We start from the raw sequence: 22,517 nt of genomic DNA on the forward strand, positions 1-22,517 counted from the left end.
CCTAGATGGGTTGAGTATAAGGCAAACATCCTACCACTGTGCTTTTTCTCTGGCCCCTATATGATAGCTTTTTTAAAAGAAAACTTGGTGTCAGGAGATAGAAGAGCAGTTGCCTGACATGCTTCCCAACCTGGGTTTGAACTCTAGCACATAGTTCCCTAAGCATTGCCAAAGATATGAGAATGAGTTAAAGTTGCACACACCCAAGACTGAGGAAACAGGCCTCCATAGGATTAGGTAGAGCGGCACTTATTTATTCACCAAGTATGGGTTGTTTCATGGCCTGAGAACGCATTGTTGGGGGGAAAATGTGGGCACAAGTCCTAAATATCAATCTTTCTGGAAGTTCAGCAAGGTTTCAGAGCTGTTTGTTGGCCCTTGGCTCTCAGGTTTAGATGCCCTGTGTTTTGCAGGCATAAAATCATTGGATGAGAAGGTTGAGAGGTCGAAATTAGATTCTTTCTGGGTACTCAGTCTTTTCTGTTCTTCTGCTGTGACAGAGGACTTGGCAATAAAGAAGGGGCTCAGCTTTGCATGTTTTAACTTGATGATAATTGAGTCCTCCAGCAACTTGGTCTCATCTAGGATCTTATGTCTCCTAGACTGTGTATATGTTTCGGCCTTAGGTGTCACTTCGCATTCTAAGTAAACCTTGTTTTTAAGCTTGTTTTGGACCCAAGGGTCAACTGAGGCCAACAGAATTAATGTTTTTTGTAGCTGTATTGAAATAAAGGACCTGTGACAGGCTCATTCCCAACCAAGGCTTGGAAATAAGGGGGCCCTCAGAGAAGGGGTTATAGCCACAGTCCACTGTCTCCAAGGAATGAGCCAAAGAACACTCCTTCCTGACAGGCTGGTAATGTGGGCAGGTGGGAGGCTAGGAGGAGGGGTCAAAAAGAGGAAAGCAGGTAGCAATGTCTTACATGTTTCCTCACAGCCTGGTTTGTTTCCAAATCTAACAGGTCCAGAAGCAAGTAGAACACATGCTGGCTGCGGATCCCCAGGACGCCCTGACAGGAGGGAGGAAGAAGTGGAGAGGAGAGGGAGGGTGGCAGAGACAGAAAGTGGGGAGAGAGACTTCAAGCTCAGATACTCTTTCTTGAGCATTTGGGAACATTGCATGAGGTGTCAGTGCACAGAAGAGTCAAAGCAGTTTCTCTGCTATCTTTTTTGGGGGGTTGTTTTTAATTTTTGTGAGCCATATCCAGCACTGCTCAGGGACTATTACTGACTCTATTCTCAGGAAGCACTTTTGGTAGGACTCAGGAGACCATATTGGGTACTAAGGATTGAACCCAGACAAGTTGCCTACCCACTGTACTATATCTGGTCCCAATTTCTGTGCAGTCTTAAGCAACATCTGTTTAACTCATCACCTGTCCCTTTGCCCTCCCAATACAATCATGATGAAAAAGTTGCCTTGAATTCTTGGTAGGTCTAGAATGATAAAATGAGCAAATTATATCCCCAGACTTTACATTGCTTTTTTTTCCTCCTATCTTCCCCCCTCCCCCTTCCCCAGTAGCATCAATTTCCCCTGCCACATGTGGTGAGGAAAGCAGAGCTAGCCTTACCAAAGAGATGATTGCTTCTTGGCGAACAATAGGGTTTTTGCTCTGCAATTGCCTGAAGAGAGAGGAGTGTGTTCAGTGAAAGGGAAGAAGGATAGACACTGGTGGTTTCTTAAGAGCTCCAGATTTGGAAAACTGGTGTGTTAATTTCATACATTTCAGTTTCTGCTTCTAGGGTCTGGAAAGGAATTGGAGGGGGAGGAGGGCAAGGAGGAACCTGATGGTGATTGTCTAATGTCTCAGTTTTTTTCGTGGCTCACCTTTTTTTTTTGGGGGGGGGGGGGAGAAGGTCACACCCAGCATCGCTCGGGAGTTACTCCTGATTCTGCGCCCAGAAATTGCTCCTGGCAGGCTTGAGGGACCATATGGGATGCCAGGAATTGAACTGGAGTTCATCTTGGGTTGGCCTCTTGCAAGGCAAATGCCCTATCACTGTGTTATCATTTTGAATGCTCATCTTTTTTGTTAATGGACCACCGCTGGTGGTGCTCAGTGGTCACTCCTGATGTACTTTGGGATCATTTGGGATCAAAATTGGATTGGCCACATGAAAGGCAATTGCCCTACCTGCTGTACTATCATTCAGGCCTCTTATGGTTCATCATAATTTGAGCTTCAGCGTAACCCTAAGAAATGGGTTCTATGGAGCTTTTTTACAGATAAAGAAAAGCCTGATGGTCAAGCAGTGACTTAGCCACTAGCAAGCTAGACCTGTCAGCTTTTTCTGATTTTTGCCTCTCTACCCATACTCTAGGGTTTGATTTTTTTTTTGGGAATGTAAAGGGTGGAGGCTAATCAGATGGTACTCAGCTTACTCCTGGCTCTATTCTCAGGGATCATTCCTGGCAGAGTTGGGGACAATATGGAGTTCCAGGAATTGAACCTGAGTAGGTTGCGTGCAAGATATGCACACTACCCTATCTTTTCCTCTTACCCATCCCTCACAAGAGGGATTTGAAAGAGGAGAGTTTCCAGGCACTCACAGCTCCACCAAGTTCAGCATTGCTGGTCGCATCTTAAGCTCTTCTGCTGTTTCAGCTGCGGTCTGTCTCATAACCTAAAGAAAGACCAAGGTGGGAACATAGGAATGCTGGGATGCCCCTGTAAGTGCTTCAGGAATCTTTACTGAAGGTTAATCAGGACTACATAGATCTTGGCTTTAACAGCTCATGGTTTGGTGGGTGGAGAGACAAAGGAATAAATAAATAGACTTGCAACAGTGCTAAGTCGTCCAGGAAAGTAAATGTGGGATGCACATGTGAGGGATTCCTCACTCTGAGTGGTTGTCTGGACCATGATGTGGAGGAAGTGATGCCACATCTGAGACCTGAGAGTGTGGGGCTAACCTGGCAGAGGGCCAAGCGAAGGGTGATTGTCTGGATAGGAGGAAAACAAGTTTCAAAGTTGGGAAGCAGGACTGGAGAGATAAGGAGATAAGGACCGGAGATAAGGCATTTGCCTTGCATGTCCCGCCATCCCATATGGTCCTCTGAGCCTGCCCAAAGGTGATTTCTGAACGTAGGGTCAGGAGTAATCCCTGAGCGCTGCTGAGTGTGGCCAAAAAAAAAAAAAAAAAAAAAAAAAAAAAAAACAACAAAAAATGTTGGGAAGCAAAAGTGAGACCAGAAAGATCGGGCAGCAGAAAACAGCTCTCTTCCACTTGGTGATTAAACTGGCAGTTCTGCAAGTGAGAACCTGAGTGACTACTCAGGAGCAAGTGGTGAGTCAGGATGGCTTGTGTTCAGCACAGTAGGTTGGGGCTCAGGAAGAGAGTGAGAGGAGATGAAGTTAATGAGGTGAGTAAAGTGTGAAATGGGCCTCAAGAGGCCATGGGGGGCATCCCTGAAAAGTTTTATGCAAAAGTGAGAGACTACTGATTGATAAGGGGAAAATGTCTCCTTGGTATCCAGAAATGTCACTGGCTAGTTTTATAATAAGCTACAGTAAAGATCAAAGCAGTAAGCACCGGAAGTTGGGGTACATTCTGCTTTTAGTGATTTGGAGAAGCTTCCCCTACAGAACTTGTCTTGAGAGAACAATGGTGTTTTCTTGTATTTTGTTTTTGCCGTACTGGGAATTTATCTTTTTTTTTTTTTTTTTTTTTTAACTCCCGGTGGTGCTCAGAGGTTATTCCTGGCTCTGCTCAGAAATCTCTCCTGGCAGGCTTGGGGGGACCATATGGGATGCGGGATTCAAACCACTGTTCATCTGGATCGGCTACATGCAAGCAAACACCCTACCGCTGTGCTATCTCTCCAGCCCCATGCTGTGGATTTTTCTTAGGTGTTCCTCCTGGAGGATGCATTCTGCCATGGAATTGTTAAGCAGGAGGGAGCTACTTAGCAAGGGACAGCACTGATAGACCTGTTGATGCCAAGGCAAGGCAAGGGGGCTTGAAATCAAGGGCCGCATTGGGGAACAGAATGATTTAGAGTAAAGGTGGTACTTTGAGGGATAGGATGTGGGGAGCCAAGCCAAGGAGGTCTTCAAAGAGGGAGAGGAGATGGCTTTGGAATCTGCGTCTCACTTACCAGGAATGGTTCACTGTGTGTCTTCTTCATGAGGAGGTTAAATGTGAGTTTCTCTAGACCCTGGGCCTGGATCTGTTCCAGCCCAATTATCTTGAGCAAGCGAGCAGCTTCAATTCGGTGCTGAGGGCCAGCAAGGTGAGTCCTGGAGGATAGACTCATCTTCCCCATCCCCCTCTCTCCCATGGTGGAGGAAACAACCCCAGAACATACCTCAAGGAAAACAGAATGATTCATCTGGTCTAGGATGGCCATGATGACTATTTCTGATTTTACCTTCAGTATCAGCACCAGCATCTGAAGTGCCTGTGGGGTCAGGTCAGGCAGGCATGAAATCTGGGACTGAGAGGCATGACCAGGCCAATGTTAGGGTCAAGCTTAGCTTTCCTGGGGAACATGTGGAGAGCTTTTGGCTTCTCAGCTGTACATGAGAGCATAGGTTCATATTTGCACATTGGGGTGCCCAGAAGTGAGTACCCAGATCAACCATCTTTCCAAATATACTTCCCCTAATGTCCTTTCAGTGTCCACATGACCCCAGGCATATGCATCCTTAATAGTATCCGACCATCTCAATGCTCCCTGAGGATGCTGCTGTTTTTTGGGACAAGGATGACAGGCTCCAGACCCCACCTGTGTCAGCCCCAATGCTCCACAGGGACCCGTTTTCTGGCCCTCCCACCTTCATCTTGGTGTTGGACTCCTGATGCAGACATTGCAGCAGAAACTCCTGTGCCAAGTTGCTGCAGGGCCTCAGGAAGCCCAGACACAGGGCGGCCTCCATGGCTTCCTCATCTGAGCATTTCTTGACCAACTTGACCAACTTCTGTAGCACAGACACCAGTTTGCCCTCATTCCATACTTGACACTTCTAGAGGGAGATGGGGAAAGAAATTGAGGAGGAATTTTCTTTAGTGGGGCTTAGTGACAGGGACAATTCATATATATAATACATATATATTATATATAGGCTTATGAGCCATATCCAGTGGTGCTCAGGGATTACTCCTGGCTCTGCACTCAGAAATTTCTCCTGGCAGGCTCTGGGGGCCATATGGAATGCTGGGGATTAAACCTGGGTCCATCCCGGGCCAGCTGCACGCAAGACAAATGCCCTACTGCTTTACTATCACTCCGGACCCAATTAACCACTCCAATTTTAATCTCTAGCATTAGAAATACCTAGGGTGGGGCCGGCAAGGTGGCGCTAGAGGTAAGGTGTCTGCCTTGCAAGCGCTAGCCAAGGAAGGACCGCGGTTCGATTCCCCCGTGTCCCATATGGTCCCCCCAAGCCAGGGACAATTTCTGAGCGCTTAGCCAGGAGTAACCCTGAGCATCAAATGGGTGTGGCCTGAAAAACAAAAAACAAAAAAAGAAATACCTAGGGTAATGGTGCCTGAGAGATTTTTACTGTTGGTAAGGTGTTTACCTTGCATGTGGGGTTGACCTGGGTTTTATCCCTGGCACCCCATATGGTTGCCTGAGCTTCACCAGGAATAATTCCAGAGTGCAGAGCCAGGAATAACTACTGAGTATCACTGGATATGACCCCCAAACAAAATTCAAGGGGTCAGATTAAAAATATATATGGCTGGATTAGCAAATATATAGCGCTGGGTGTGACCCAAAACAAAAAGTAAAAAAGCTCCAGACACAAATACTGCCATATCTCCAACTTCCACCACCCATGGCTTTTTAAAAAAAAATTTTTTTTTTTTGTTTTTGGGTCACACCCGGCAGCGCTCATGGGTTACTCCTGGCTCCATACTCAGAAATTGCACCTGGCAGGCTAGGGAGACCATATGGGATGCTGGGATTCGAACCAATGACCTGCATGCAAGGCAAACGCCTTACCTCCATACTATCTGGCCCCTAAAAATTTTTTTCAAGGTTCTTTTTTGTTTGTTGTTGTAACCATCAGTCTTTTGTTTTTATTTTTGTTTGAGCCACACCTGGTAGTACTCAGAGCTTACACCTGGATATGTGTTCAGGGTACCATATAGGGTGCTGTGGATTGAACCTGGGTCAGCTGTGTGCAGAGCTAGCAATCTTCCTTCTTTTTTTTTTTTTTTGGTTTTTGGGCCACACCCGTTTGACGCTCAGGGGTTACTCCTGGCTATGTGCTCAGAAATCGCCCCTGGCTTGGGGGGACCATATGGGACGCCGGGGGATCGAACCGCAGTTCGTTCCTTGGTAGCGCTTACAAGGCAGACACCTTATCTCCAGCGCCACCTTCCCGGCCCCGCAATCTTCCTTCTTGAAGATTTGATCTCATCCCCTCTCACCAATTCAGGGATACTGTATTGCTCTTTCTGTTATCTTCAAAATGTTTTTCCTAACTTCTGGAGCCTTGTCTCTCAGTATAGAAACATGTTTTATTATTTTTTCCTAGAATGTATCCCTGATGCCAGTTATAATCCTTTCCATAAAATCCTTTCAAATTTTTTTTATAGGAAATGCCAAGGTGTGTGTGTGTGTTTTGTTTGTGTTTGTTTGTTTTTGGGTCATACCGGGCGGGCGCTCAGGGGTTACTCCTGGCTCTGTGCTCATTAGAATTCGCTCCTGGCAGGCAAGGGTACCCATATGGGCTGCCAGGATTCAAACCACAGTTCGTTCTAACCAGCTCTACTTTTTGTTCTTGTTCTAGTTTTTTTTTTTTAATTTTTTTAATTTACCCACTCTTATTCAGACAGTCAAAAACTTTCATATTGTTGAGCAGGAAGTTGTGGTGCAGCAGTAAGGCATTTGCCTTGTATGCGTCTGACCTAGGATAGACCGCGTTTTGATCCCCTGGCGTCCCATATGATCCTCCAAGCCAGGAGCGATTTCTTTTTTTCTTCTTTTTTCTTTTTCTTAATTTTTTTATTTTTAATTATGAGGACAATGATGCAAAGAGGACAAGGTAAAGTTACAGTGGAAGGACAATCGCCCATAAACAGAGTTCTCAGAAGAAATCCCCTTGATGACACCTAAATATTGAACTTACAGTCAAAGAACATTAAGAAAAATAAGGCAGAACCCATGTACAATTACTTTGTCCACAAGTCCCCAGATTGTAGTACATTATAACATTCCTTAGCAGTACACAAAGCAATCTAAAGCCATGAAATTTATGTGACTCCTTAAACATTGAAGGCATAGTATTTTTTTTATATTTTCATGCACATGTATATTGGTTTAAGTTAACATCAAAAGTTTAAGAGGTTTTTTTGGGGGGTTAGAGTCAAAGAAGCACAGTAAAAACGGTGTTAGAGTGGCAAATATTGTTTGCATAGGCCCACCAAAATATGGGGGACATGGAAAGGAAAAGCCTTGGTCTAAATACAAGGAGACCCTACCCCTGAAGTTTCCTGGCATAAGACCAACTCTAGGCTCCAGGCAAGCTAGTTTGTCCAATCCAAGACATTGTCTGTAGTGCCAATAGTTTTATTTTTCACGCAGTCTTTATTGTTGGCATCAGGTTTCTGTATCAAAGATCCTGGAATCTGCACATCCTACATTGAAGTCAGGCTGGTGTGGAGTATCCTCTAGTTTCACCTCACAATTAAGGGGCAATACAGAAAGCCCAGTCCAGTAAGCAGGTCATTGTTGTTAAGTCTTCTCAGTGTTAAGGGAAGTCTCTTTTGAGTAGGTCAATGTCAGAGCAGTGGTAGGGTCTTCCCTGGTAGAGGATTGCCTCCAGGTGATGTTATAGACAACCTTGGATGTTTTGTAGATGTCTTCCCTAGATCAGAGGTGAATGGAGAATGCTCAATCTTCTGAGGCCTGTGCCAGGTCATTATGTCAATGTTCAGGGTATAAGGTCCCATTGCACTACAAGATTTGTGCGTTCCCATCTCTATTAGATAAGAACTTATTTGTATGTATAGTATTTTCCTGTTTAATTGTGCCTAAGCAAACAAGAAATAAAGCCACGTGGCGTTATCGGAGTATATGGGGCGTAAGAACACGTCCAACAATACCCATGACTTGGTTCAAACATAAGCATTAAACTGAGGGACTCTTTCACCAAATTCCCTATTGAACAGTTCACAAAGAGAAGAAAAGATAAAAAAAAAAAAAAGGGAAATCGTCGGTGTATAAGAAAATATTCAGGGGCCGGGCGGTGGCGCTAAAGGTAAGGTGCCTGCCTTGCCTGCGCTAGCTTGGACGGACCTTGGACGGACTGCGGTTCGATCCCCCGGTGTCCCATATGGTCCCCCAAGCCAGGAGCAACTTCTGAGCACATAGCCAGGAGTAACCCCTGAGCGTTACTGGGTGTGGCCCAAAAACCAAAAAAAAAAAAAAAAAAAAAAAAGAAAATATTCAGCAAGAGTTATAGCCGTCAAAGTAAACACACATAAAATGTTGAAAAGATATACGTGTACATTATATACCTTTTGGAATAGTTGGGAGGGTGTTAACTCCAGGGCACCACTATGGTCTGTGACTTAGGATTCTACAGTACTTAAGTTAAAAAGGGTAAATGTGGAATAATGGTGATAGGGGGTGAGAGAGTTAAGAGAAAAACGATCTTTTGTAGGGGTGTGCGAAAGGGCAGAGTACAAAATGGACATTCTGAATACACAAAAACATAATTCAGTGATAGTGAGAACTATTCATGTAGCGCCCCCGCGCAGTTTTGAAAATATAGACTGGTAAGAGATTACCAGTGACTGTTTTAGTGCAACCCACAAGTAGAGTCAAGCTCCACCGAGGGACCCACCTCGCTGGCTTGCCCAGGCATGAGGCCCAGGGAAGCCCTGGAGATCTGGAGCAAGGCGGTAGAGGGGTGCTGGGGTTACCCAAGTTCCACACCCTCCCTAAGCCTGGTTAAGAAGGCTTCTGGCATGGCAGAGGCCTGCCAAACCCCATGCTGGTAGAGATTCCCAGCTCCCAGGAAGGAAAGAGAACCTTCAAGAAGCTGGGAGGCCGGCGTCCCATATGGTCCCCCAAGCCAGGAGCGACTTCTGAGCGCATAGCCAGGAGTAACCCCTGAGCGTCACCGGGTGTGGCCCAAAAACCAAAAAAAAAAAAAAAAGAAGCTGGGAGGCCGGAATTCAGGGCTCCCACCCAGACCCTCCCTTAGGAGCCAAGTGGGGAATTGGGGAAAGCCTAGGCTCGGGCAACCTTCAAGCTCCGCCGAGGGACCCACCTCGCTGGCTTGCCCAGGCATGTGGCCCGGGGAAGCCACCAGGAGCGATTTCTGAATGCATAGCCAGGAGTAACTTCTGAGCACTGCCAGGTGTGGCCCAAAAGAAAATAAAAAAGAACCCCCCCCCAAAAAAAAAAAACTTTCATATTGTTAAATTCCTGGGCCCCTTCAGACCTTGGTTGTCTTACATATACTCCATATTTATAAATTATTACTCTTCTCCCTGACCTCTTATATTTGGATACCCCAAAGCTTTCTGTTTTTAGTGTTTTCATCCAGTAAAATGACATTAAATGCTATCTATATGCTGACATTTCATGTATTTCTAGTTCATACTTATATATTTAGAACTATATCCGGGGCTGAAGAGATAGCATGTAGGTAGGGCATTTGCCTTGCATGCAGAAGGACGGTGGTTCGAATCTCGGAATTCCATATGGTCCCCGAGCCTGCCAGGAGCGATTTCTGAGCATAGAGCGCTTCCGGGTGTGCCCCAAAAACCAAAAATCAAACAAAAAACAAAACCAAAAGAAAACAAAAAAAACCCCTTTATATCCGGGCCAGAGTGATAGCATAGTGGTAAGGCATTTGCCTTACATGCGGCCATTACAGGACAGACCCCGGTTCGAATGGTTCAAATCCCAGCATCCCATAATGGTCCCCTGAACCTGCCAGGAATGACTTCTGAACACAGAGTCAGGAGTAACCCCTGAGTGCTGCTGGGTGTGACCCAAAAAAAAAAAAAAAAAAAAAAAAAAAAAAAAAAAAAAAAGAAAAGTAAAGAAAAGAAAAAAAAACCCCCAAAACACTTTATGTCCAACCCCTTGTTTGCTGTCTCCCTTGGAGATCTAGTAGAATCTCAAATAGTGCTTATTTTAATTCCAAACTTGTTCCACCTGCAGTTCCTCTTTCTTTTTTTTTTTTTTTTGCAGTTCCTCTTTCATTGACATAAATGTTATCCTTTCTAGTTACTAGTCCAAATACCTGAACTTTAGGGCTCAGGAGATGACTTAAAGGCTAGAATAAAGGCTGGAGTGATAGTGTCGATAGGCTGTTTGTCTTGCATGCAGTCGGCCCTGCTTTGATCCCCAGGATCCCAGGTAGTCTCAGTCCTAGGTAGCTTGCCAGGAGTATAATCTGATCATAGAGCCAAGATTAACCCCTGAGTGCCATTGGATATGCCCCCCCCCCCCCAAAAAAAAATGGGGCTGGAATATATGCCTTGCATGTTAAAGCTCAGAATTCAATCTGAGCTCCATTTTACCCTCAGGGATCATCAGGTATGATGTGTCTTGTCTCCAGGCCTATGAAGTCCAAACAGCATTACATTATCCGGTCTTAGCAACTGAACCATTCAGCTCAGAGAGCCAGGTGTTGTATTGTCAGGTGTGGCACCTGGATACTTGGGTACTGCTTGCAAGGGAAAAAACAAAAAACCAAACCCAACCAAACCAAAACAAAAACTTGGCTTCATCATGTTTCCTTTCTTTTATAGCTCATGTTCAATCATAATTTAAAAATATTGGCAGCTGGAAAGATAGACTAGGGGTTAAGATGCTTGCTTTGCATGTGGCTGACTCCAGTTTGATTCCTAATGAACTTGGACAGCATGTTTCCAAACGAATGTTTCTACTGGTTGAATACATGGATACATGAGGATGCCTCTTTTATTTGGGTCAATGGTGAGGTCAGCGTAAGAGGACCCTAAAAAGGATGGAACCTCAAAAGTAGTGTTAGCATAGTCTTGTCCTATCTTTTCTTGACAAACTTATTTTAGTGCTATTAACAGCTCCCATTGCAGTTAAAGCCCTAAAGTCCAGAGCACGGGTACCATGAGGGTTTGGGAATGTGATCTCATTTGACCTCCACTGTGCTCTGCAATCATTATTTCCCTTGTAGAGGGGGGACAGACTGATGTTCTGAGATCTGGCTTTTGGAGGCTGTGACAGTGGCAGCAAATGTGTTGCTTCTACTCAGGGCCACCCCTCAATCTCAACCCCAGGGAACCCCTCTACTCTTTCCCCACCAAGGCTCAGAGCTTAGGTTACCTTGGTCCTGACCTGACCATCTTTCCCTCCTCCCACAAGTCAGTGACACCTTATCCTCCTATGCACCATTTTTTTTTTAACTCTGAATCACCTTGTTTTGGGGGGCAGCACTCCAGAAGTTAAGAGCAATACGTAACCCTCTGAGTGTGTCCAGCCTTCGCGCCTCATTTTGCCCTTTGAGCTGCTTGATGAGAGTGTGGATCACGATCTCATTTAGGCAACCTGGATGGGGAAGGCTCTTTGGTTAGAGCAGAGTAGATGCCCTGGATTCAGCAGTGTTCCAAGGAGCAGAGAGATAGGACGGTAGGGCACTTGTCCAGCAGGCATTAATCCCAGGTACTTAGTCAATCCTTGGTGTGGTGCCCAGAGGACCACCAGGTGTCACTACAGAGCTAGGGCTAGCCTTTTTTTTTTTTTTTTTTTTTTTTTTTTTTTTTTTTTTTATTTTATTTAAGCGCCATGGTTACCAACATGTTCATAACTGGGTTTCAGCCATAAAATGCTCAACCTCCTTCACCAGTGCAACTTTCTCACTATCATTTCACCCTCATCTCCCCTCTCGCCCCCAAAAGAAACAATTTCACAGTCCCAAGTCCTAATTCTCAATTCCAGAGCAGCTGGTGTGGAATGTGGTCAACATTTTGGGAATGTCCCTTTACGTCCCTCTGTTCCCTTCTCAGCACACTGCCTCTCTGGGACCAATGATGCCTAAGAGAGTTTCCAGGCTGTGCTAGGTCATCTGGGGATGCTCTGCTCTTTTGACTGTCTTCCTTCCCTTCCCATTAAACTGCTGTCCCAGGAGAGGATGGACTCACCCAAGATGGCCAGGCTTCGACACGCCTCATACCTCACTCTCTCTGGGCTGTTGTGGGCCTGCAGTAAGAAAAGGTGGCGGAATGAGGCCATAACATGAAGGAGGTCAGTGCTTTCAGAATCATCTCAGCTTAACTTTTTTTGGTTTGTTTTTTTGGGGGTCACACCGGCAGCGCTCAAGTGTTACTCCTGGCTCTATGCTCAGAAATCGTTCCTGGCAGGCTCAGGGGACCATATGGGATGCCAGGATTCGAACCATCGTCCTTCTGCATGCGAGTTAAATGCCCTACCTCCATGCTAACTCTCCAGCCCCTCAGTTTAACTTTTCATCTTACAAATGAGGAAATAGGCTAGAGAGCAATCAGTCTGTGCTCAAACAGGACGCAAACAGGTTGGCTGAGTAAAGGTATCCAGGAGTTAAACTATAGTTCAGTAAAGGCCTTGGGACAAGTGTCCTTGTTTATTGTTCCCATTCTCAGTAGAAGCAGATACAAATAGTCTTTGTTTTGAGGTATAAGTGAAACAGTGAGTTGGGATTGTGCCTAGCTGAAAAGCAGGGGCATGGGTATACATGGATTCAGTCATGGATTTGGGGATGGAGGAAAGGAACCATGGGATCTCCTCTTCATTACATTTTTAGCTCAGTTTCTTTATGTTTTAGGTCACAAATTTATTTAGGTTCTCCTTTTCCCACTCTTGGATCCTGTGGCTTTTTTTTTTTTTTTGGTGTTTATTTGATTATTTTGAGGCTTGTTCCCAGCAGTTTTCAGGGGCTATTTCTACTCAGGAGGGATCCTTGGTGGTGCACCAGGGACCATATGTGATGCTGGGATTGAACTGGCATTAACAGCATTGCAAGGCAAGTGCCTTAACCTATCTCACCAGTCTGAATCTCATGGCTTTTTGAAGAGAGCCAAAGATCTTCTCACTGGATCTGACCCTTTATCCTTGAAACCCAGGGACCTGTGTGTGCCCACCTCTCAGAACTTGATCTTTCTTGAACCCTGGGTTGTTCAGACTCACCGCCCAAAGCAGAGCCTCCATGATAAACTGATCCCTGATGCCCAGACACCCCAGAGCCTGCAGGAACAGAAGGGAGAGAAGGAAGGAAGGAGGAGAGACAGAGAGAGACTCTGTCTACCCCTGCCAGGAAGTGACCCTCTGGTGACAGCAGGGATAGTGTTAGTTCTGAAGAGACCTTCTGGTGACAGCAGGTTGGATCCTCTCCTCCTGTCAAACACCTTCACAGCCCAGCTCTCTCCTGCTTTCTCACCTGGGCTGCATAGTGCTGCTCTTCCTCAAGGGGTGAGGTCAGGCTTTGGGTCAGTTCCTGCAAGTAGGTACCATTGGGAGGGAAGGAAGGGACAAGGGCCTGGGGAGCACTAAAAGTAGCTCCTCAATTCTATCCCTTTTACCCATGGACTAAGTTTGTAGGCAGGGGCAGGGCCTGTGGCGGGCCAGGCCAGAGCACTGTAGGGAGGGCCTCCCCAACATTCCCATACCCTATCCCTGACCTTTAATCTTTTCTGCTTCAGGGGATCTTCAGTGCTCGAGACCCTGAAGTGTAGGATGGGCTTGCTCCTGGGGAGATAAAATTTATAGGAGGGGGATTCTCTTTGAGGAACCTATGTGAGAAATGACATTGGACAACCTTGATCCCTTTTCCCCAGGCCATCTTTGTGTCACAAACTCCCCTCTGTCCCTGGTTGTCCATCCAATTCAGAGAAGGGGACAGAGAAAGAAAATTGAGGGTTCAGCTGTACCCCTTTGGATCCAAAGTCTTCTCCAGAATCCATTGGTAGGCTGACATATCCCCCCTCTTTCAGGGCATGGAGAACAGTGGAGAAGCAGAGCACACCTGGGGTGATCTCGTGTTTTCCATAACACTCTGCTGGCCTCTTTGTCTTCAGAATACCAGTTGAACCAGTGCATGCAGCTCTCTGGTTTTTGGGCATAGCAATAGGGCACTGCTCCAGGCTTGTTAGGGTGTTGTCTCCAGCGCCCTGGACTTGGGGGCAACTTTTCCATTGTCCTCTGTTGAGGGAATGTGAGAGGCAGAGCATTGGAAAAAGGACTGGGGTGAAAGGGCCACATGCTTGCACAAACGAGATCCTTAGTCCTCTCATGGGTTCTGTCTCCCTTTCCTGTCACCTCCTGAATGGCCTGGCTTGGACATGGGACTTTATTCCCTCAGATGGAGGAGCTAATGGCTCTTCATCTTTATTCCTGCCAAGATGATTGTAAGGAACCGGCTTGATAAAGCTCTTGGTGATCTGTTTTTTTGTTTTTTTTGTTTTTTTTTTAATTTATTTAATTTATTTTTTATTTTTGGGCCACACCCGGTGATGCTCAGGGGTTACTCCTGGCTATGCGCTCAGAAGTCGCTCCTGGCTTGGGGGACCATATGGGACACCGGGGGATCGAACCGAGGTCCATCCAAGGCTAGCACAGGCAAGGCAGGCACCTTACCTCTAGCGCCACCACCTGGCCCCTTTTTGTTTGTTTTGTTTGTTTTGGGGCTACACCTGGTGGTGCTCAGGGGTTACTACTGACTCTGCACTCAGAAATCTCTCCTCGTAGGCTCGGGGAACCATATGGGATGCCAGGAATCGAACATGGGTCTGTCCCGGGTGGGCCACGTGCAAGGCTAACTCCCTACTGCTGTGCTATCTCTCTGGCCCTGCTCTTAGTGATCTATAAGTGGATCTGAGTTCAAGTTGGTGAGTAGATAGATGTCAAAAGCCCTGTAAAAAAAAGTTCTCTGCGCATTTAAAGGAGATGGAAAGGCCAAGGGTAAAAAGATGCAGAAGCAAGCAGGGGAATGTCAGGTTGCTGTTCATTCAGTTTATTTGGCTATAGGTTCTCAGTAAACACCTACTATACTCCAAGCACTGTGCTAGGTCCTGGGGATGCTGTTTACTGTTCTGCTTCTTGGAATTGAAAGGGTTTTGTTGGGGCCAGAGAGATAGCATGGAGGTAAGGCATTTGCCTGGCATGCAGAAGGACGGTGGTTCGAATCCTGGCATTCCATATGGTCCCCGGAGCCTGCCAGGAGCGATTTCTGAGCGTAGAGCCAAGAGTAACCTCTGAGCACTGCTGGGTGTGGACCCTCCCCCGCAAAAAAGGGTTTTGTTGAAAAATAAAACCAGCTTTCCATGCCCCTCATATTTTGGTGGGCCTATGCAAACAACAATTGCCGCTCTAACACCCTTTTTTACTGTGCTCCTTTAACTCTAATCCTTAAAAAAAAAAACACTTAAAATTTGAGGTTAACTTAAGCTAATATACATGTACATGGAAATGTAAAAAATACTATGCCTCTAATGTTTAAGGAGTTACGTAAGTTTTATGGCTTTAGATTGCCTTGTGTGCTGTTAAGAAATATTATAATGTGTTACAATCTGGGGACTTGAGGGACAAAGTAATTGTACATGAATTCTGTTTTATTTATCTTAATGTTCTTTGGCTGAAAGTTCAAAGTTAAGATATCAGCAAGGGGACTTCTTCTGAGAATTATGTTATGGGTGATTGTCCTTCCACTGTAACTTTACCTTGTCCTCTTTCTTTGCATCTTTGTTCTCATAATTAAAAATAAAAAAATAAAAAATAAAGAAAAATAAAACCAGACTTTTATTTTCAAATATTGTTTTTTGTTTTGTTTTGTTTTGTTTTGTTTTTTCGGGCCACATGCATTTGATACTCAGGGGTTACTCCTGGCTAAGCGCTCAGAAATTGCCCCTGACTTGGGGGGACCATATGGGATGCTGGGGGATCGAACCGTGGTCCTTCCTTGGCTAGCACTTGCAAGGCAGACTCCTTACCTCTAACGCCACCTCGCTGGCCCCAAATATTGTTTTTTAAATTTAATTTTTTGTCTATTTTTGGGTCACCCACCTGACAATGCTTAGGGTTACTCCTGGTTCTACACTCAGTGTAGACTCATTCCTGACAGTGCTCAAGGATTATATGGGGTTCTAGGGATTGAACCTAGATCAGTTGCAAGGCAAACACCTTATTCAATGTACTATCACTCTGGCTCCCTCAAGCAATCTTTTAAATCTTAAACTTTTTCCACTCGTGATCTCTTTTTGCCTGAGAAAGTTATATTAAAATAGGCGTGAAAACAGATTGGAAATGGTCTAAAGGGTAAGGCGCCTATCATGTCTGCGGTGGACCCAAACAGACCGCGATTCGAATCCTGACGTCCCCTATGGTCCCCCGAGCCTGCCAGGAGCCACTTCTGAGTGCAGAACCAGGAGGAATCCCTTTGTGACCCCTAAACAAACAAATGAATAAAATAGGCATGAAAATCACTTACTGATAATCAGAAATTTATTTTCAAACAAATTACTCAAAATCCACAGTTGAAGCAGCTCGACTTTCTTTTTTTTTTTTTTTGGTTTTTGGGCCACACCCGGCGGTGCTCAGGGGTTACTCCTGGCTGTCTGCTCAGAAATAGCTCCTGGCAGGCACGGGGGACCATATGGGACACCGGGATTCGAACCAACCACCTTTGGTCCTGGATCGGCTGCTTGCAAGGCAAATGCCGCTGTGCTCTCTCTCCGGCCCCAGCAGCTCGACTTTCAATAATTGTAAAACTGCAGCTCTGATTAGTGGAGGGTCAGGGGCTCTCACTAAAAATCTAATTAAGGTCTTAGCCCTGTCTCTTCACTCCAGCCAGTCTCTATTTACATACATTTCTTTGGGCCACAAAAAAGAGACACTTCTGGACTAGAGAGATTGTGCATCAGGGAATGCATTTGCCTTGCATATCGTCGATCCTGGTTTGATCCCACATACTGCTACAACTACAACCAGAAGTTATCCTGAACACTGCCATGTGTGGTCCAAATCCAGCTCCCCACAAAAAGAGGCACTTGACAGTAATACTCAAGTTGATGAGTTCTCTAGAGGTTATCATGATTTTAGAAACTAGAACATTGAGTAGGATGGTTATATATAGTCTATATGAAACAAACTTAAATGCCCAGTTAAATTTGGATGGCACAAAATAAATGTAACATCATATATGTACACTAAAATAATTCATTCTTTATTGGAAATTCAGATTTAAGTAGGCCTGTATTTTATCTGGCAGGTTTTTTTTTTGTTTTTGTTTTTTTTTTGTTTTTTTTTGTTTTTGGGCCACACCTGGCGGTGCTCAGGGGTTACTCCTGGCTGTCTGCTCAGAAATAGCTCCTGGCAGGCACGGGGGACCATATGGGACACCGGGATTTGAACCAACCACCTTTGGTCCTGGATCGGCTGCTTGCAAGGCAAACACCGCTGTGCTATCTCTCCAGGCCCTGTTTTTGTTTTTTTATTCTTGGCTCACACCTGGCAGCACTCAGGGGTTACTCCTGGCTCTATGCTCAGAAATTGCTCTGGCAGGCTCCGGGGACCATATGGGATGCCGGGATTCGAACCACCGACCTTCTGCATGCAAAGCAAACCTTACCTCCAGGCTATCTCTCCAGCCCCTTATCTGGCAGTTCTTACTATGTGGAGCCCTGTGCACTAACCATATGCATAATGCATAGTCATGATTCTATTAGATCTGCCTGGTGTTAGAGCCACACTGCACATGGCTGATCTGTGAAATTTGAAATTCCTGAGGCTCAAAAAGGGCAAGTAACTTGTCTCTTAGGTCACATGACATTAATGGTAGCCCCAGGTATGTATGTGAGCATAGCAGGGTTCTTAATGCAGTGGGATGATCTGTGGTTCTTCTTCCAGTAATAGAGCACCTATTATGACAAAAGTTAGGGTCTTACCTGGTAGTGAAATACGGGTAGATGAACAGGCAACATGGCTTTTCTGAATTCTGTGGTACAGAAGAGATGGTAATTGGAAAAGAGGGTTAAAGGATCGTGCATTGAGGTATTTATTTGTTCATCATTTGATGAGCCCTTGTCCTGGGTCTGAATGGGCTAAAGCAAGCCTCATTCTATGGAATGATCTGCGGTTTTCCAGACTGAAGTACAACACAATGCCATAGTTGGGAATTGTTTCAAAATGCAGAATCTCAGGGACTATTGGATTAGAATGCCCTTAGAACACTTATCCTATGCAGATTGAAGTTTGAGAAACATTGGTCAGCAGACTTTGCTTCCAAACCATGCATATTAGGATGATTGGGGATGGGCAGCTTTGGACATGTAAAAGATCTACATCAGACAAATGAAATGAGACTATCTGAAGTCTAGGTTTTTTTGTTGTTGATTTTTTTTTGTTTTGGGGCCATACCCAGTGGTGATGCTCAAAGGTTACACCTGGCTCTGAGTGCATAAATCATTCCTACCTGGTAGGAATTCCTATCAGGAATGATTTATGATTTATGCATGGGACCAGATGTGCGGTTTCTAACTCTGGGTCAGTCGCCTGCAAGGCAAGCACCCTACACATTGTACTATCCCAAGAGGATGCTTATAGTTAGCTTAGTGGTTCTCAAACATGTTTATTTGGCTTCAGATTTCCCAAGAGTTTGTTAAAGCATTCATTTTCTACTGAACATGGGAAACAGATGGGAAGATGGACAGTAGACAATATATAGAGGTAGTACAGATGAGGGACCCTTTATCTGGCTGGGTGGCTCAGGGAAGAGTTCCTGGAGTAGAAAAAGTTGAATCTTATCCACTGATCCAGTAGGGGAAGGGAAATGGGGCACTAAGGCTAGAGAGGCAGAGCTAGGTGCCTCTGTCGCACCATAAAGGGCGCTGGAGATTCACCTTGAGAACTGTGGGTGCTATGGCAGAGTTGTGTGTCTGCACAGCCCTGCTAATAGATTTGCTACCTTCCCTCAATAGCCCCATTTTTTTCCCTAGGAGCAGGAGCTTGGTACTTTTCTTTTCTGGGTCCAAGCCCCTGACTTCTTTCCTGTCTATTCCCTCCTCACCTTCGTTCCTTTCTGGATAGTCCAGCCATAGACACTTGTTCATTAACCTCGGGAAGTCAAAAGTCTCAGCTCTTGTTTCAGGCACCATGGTTAGGAACTAGGGAGAGAGCACAAGACTGTAGGGATGTGGAGCACCACTGGGGCGATCAGAGAGACCAGAAAGAATTGGCGGTAGAGGATCCCAAAACCAAGCAACTGGATCTCCTAGGAAACAGAACCTTCTAGTTCTATCTTGCAGCCCCAGCCAGGCATCTATCAGCTTGTGGTCTTTCTCAGCTTTATTTTTTAGGAGCTGTTCTAAAGTGCTGGTGAGGAAGTCCCTGGGACCATTACTGGTGATAACCAACTCAGGTGTCCATTCAGTACATTCTGAGGCCTGCTTGGGTCTGCAGTGCTGGGTACAAACAGAGCTATTAGTGATGCTAACGAGGTTCCAAGGCTTCCAGGAATTGATGCTTGGGCTATGTAGGGCCTGTGGCTGTTAATGAATCATCTTCTCTTTGTGAACTTTTGTTGTTGTTTTTTTTTTTTTCCACGGGAAAGTCCAAACTGCCCGCCTAAGGGGAGAGTCTTCTTCTCACAGAGTGGATGAGTCACTAGCTGGGGAGGCATAATTTAGAAAAGAAAGTCAAGGTTTATTGGAAGAAGCGAATGTTAGGATTCTTCAAGAAAATGATTGACCATGCTCGGAAATTACTCCTGGCTCTGTACTCAGGAATCAAATTTCCTGATGGTCCTGGGGTAAAATATAGGAATCTGGGGATTAAATCCAGGTTGACCATATAGAAGGCAAGTGCCCTGCTTGCTGTACTCTCTTCTTTCCCCACTTTTTTCATGGTTTTTGGGTCACACCTGGTGGCGCTCATGCTGTGCATTCAGAAATCACTCCTAGGGGCCAGAGAGAGAGAGAGAGAGAGAGAGAGAGAGAGAGAGAGAGAGAGTGAGAGAAAGAGAGAGAATGAGTAAGAGAGAGAGAAAGAGAGAGAGAGAAAGAGAGAGAGAATGAGTAAGAGAGAGAGAGAGAGAGAGAGAGAGAGAGAGAGAGAGAGAGAGCACAGCAGTGGGGCATTTGCCTTGCATGAAGCTGATCAAGGACAGTGGTTTGAATCCCAGCAATTCACATGGTCCCCTGAGCCTGCCAGGAGTGATTTCTGAGTTCAGAATCAGGAGTAATCTCTGAGCGCCTCCAGGTGTGACCCAGCTTCCCCTCCAAATAAAACAAACAAACAAACAAAAATTGCTCCTGGCAGACTCGGGAGGGGGTGGCATGTGGGATGCCAGGAATTGAACCCGGTTTCGCCCCAGGCTACTGCATGCAAGGAAAAAGCCCTACCCCTGTGCTATCGCTTTAGCCTCCTCTGCTCCCCTTTAAAAAGTTTTGAGCACCCTAACTGATGGTTCTTGGGACTTACTCCTGGCTCTGCACTTAGGATCAGTCACTCCTTGCACAGGGACCCATATGTAGTGCTGGAGATTGAATCAGGTCAGCCACGTGCAAAGCAAATGTTTTACTCACTGTACTACCTCTCTGGTCCCTTTTCAATCTTAAAAACATTATAAAAAATTATCTTGGGGAGGGGCCGGAGAGATAGTATGGAGGCAAGGTGTTTGTCTTGCATGCAGAAGGTCAGTGGTTCGAATCCTGGCATCCCATATGGTCCCCCGAGCCTGCTAAGAGTGATTTCTTCCAGGTGTGACCCAAAAACCAAAAAAAAAAAAAAAAAGACAGTACAGCCAATAAGGTTGCTTTGCAAACCATCACATGGTTGACTTATTCTCAAATGCAGGAAAAATATATAAAAATATGTACACATATATATACATAGGCACATAAAGCAAGTAGGGCAAAATATTAACTTTTTATTGTTATTTTTGGATCATACTTGGTAAGCTTACTCTTGGTTTGTCATTTAGGGGCCATTCCTAGCAAAGCTCTGGGGACCATGTGTTGGAATCAAACGCAGGTTGACCATATACAAGGCAAGTGTCCCTCTGAACAATCTCGTTGGCCTCAATTGTTAATTATTTGACCCTAGGTGAAGGGCAGTGGGCTATTCTTGAAGATTTGAAAAATGGTGAATAAAAGATGTGTTGGGGGAAAACATGGTCTTTGAATTTGTGGATCTTTTATTTTTTTCCAGGTTCATAATTTCCCTCCCCACCTTTTTTTGTTTTGGGTCACACCCAGTGACACTTGGGTTATTCCTGTCGATGTGCTCAGAAATTACTCCTGGCTTGGGGGACTCTATGGAATGCCGGGGGATTGAACCGAGGTCCATCCTGGGCCAGCTGTGTACAAGGCAAATGCCCTACTGCTGTGCTATCGTTCTGGCCCTTTCAGGTTCATAGTTTATTGTACATATTATCACATAATAATTAGCTTTTTGGGTTCATAATTTATTGTACAGATTTTCACATTATAATTAGCTTTTTGGGTATCGAAACTGAACAGATGAGATAGTTCATTTAGAATTCATTTTATGTTATCTTCACATAAAAATTATACTTTTAGTGGCTGGAGAGATAGCACAGCAGTAGTACTGGTGTTTTGCCTTAAAGCAGCCGACCCAGGACCAATGGTGGTTCAAATCCCAGCATCCCATATGGTCCCCATGCCTGCTAAGAGCGATTTCTGAGCAGAAAGCCAGAAGTAACCCCTGAGTGCTGCCAGGTGTGACCCAAAAACAAAAACAAAAAAAAACAAAACAAAACAAAAAAGGACTTTTTGGGCTGGAGAGATAGCACAGTGGCGTTTGCCTTGCAAGCAGCCGTCCCAGGACCAAAGGTGGTTGGTTCAAATCCTGGCGTCCCATATGGTTCCCCGTGCCTGCCAGGAGCTATTCCTGAGCAGAGAGCCAGGAGTAACCCCTGAGCACCGCCAGGTGTGGCCCCAAAACAAAAACAAAACAAAAACAAACAAAAAAACAAACAAAAAAAATAAAGGACTTTTAGACTTTAACTTGAAATATAAGACTAACAGGGGCCAGAGAGATAGCACAGTGGTAGGGCATTTGCCTTGCACAAGGCTGACCTGAGAGGGACCTGGGTTTGATACCCAGTATATCATTTGGTGTGTGGCCCACAATTCCTCCATATGTGGCTAGCACACAATTCATTCTACGTACCAGTATTTAAGAATTGAGGTTTTTGTTTTTGTTTTTATTTTATTATGAATGTATGTATGTATGTGTTACCTCACCCCCCCCCCATCCTTCTTGTAACCTTACCTGCTAATAGACCTTCCATTTCTGGGAGAGGTCTTTGGTAGATAACAAAAGGCTTTGTCTGGAAGGAAAAGGGGATTTGGATTGAGGAGGAATTGAGAGGAGGCTGCAGCAGAAAAATGACAGGAGGAGAGGTGGCTGAAAGAAGCTAAGACACAAGACTAGCTGAGGATAGCATGCATAAATGGTTATGATATAGGCCACACATGTTGGCCAGGGCCTGGAATAAAGATGATATACCCTGAAGACTGCCTGTGAGTTTTCTACCCGCCTCTCTCCTGAACCCAGATACCAGCCGGCTGCA

At 45.3% G+C, this 22,517-nt stretch overlaps 1 protein-coding gene across 1 annotated transcript; it reads right to left on the bottom strand.

Annotated features, from left to right (window-relative positions):
- Positions 1-330: 330 nt before the first annotated feature.
- Positions 331-19,077, bottom strand: HEATR9 (HEAT repeat containing 9). Its single transcript, XM_049790402.1, has 15 exons — positions 18,990-19,077; positions 17,869-17,918; positions 13,953-14,128; positions 13,609-13,675; positions 13,368-13,424; positions 13,118-13,174; positions 12,097-12,154; positions 11,373-11,503; positions 4,782-4,970; positions 4,313-4,405; positions 4,103-4,222; positions 2,555-2,628; positions 1,575-1,626; positions 924-1,010; positions 331-717 (listed from the first exon to the last, which is right to left on the bottom strand). Exons 1-15 carry the CDS (start codon positions 19,075-19,077, stop codon positions 331-333), a joined length of 1,686 nt encoding a protein of 561 aa, XP_049646359.1.
- Between the last annotated feature and the right edge of the window lie 3,440 nt (positions 19,078-22,517).

The sequence above is a fragment of the Suncus etruscus genome, chromosome 1, assembly GCF_024139225.1.
Source record: "Suncus etruscus isolate mSunEtr1 chromosome 1, mSunEtr1.pri.cur, whole genome shotgun sequence".
In the NCBI taxonomy this organism is placed as follows: domain Eukaryota; kingdom Metazoa; phylum Chordata; class Mammalia; order Eulipotyphla; family Soricidae; genus Suncus; species Suncus etruscus.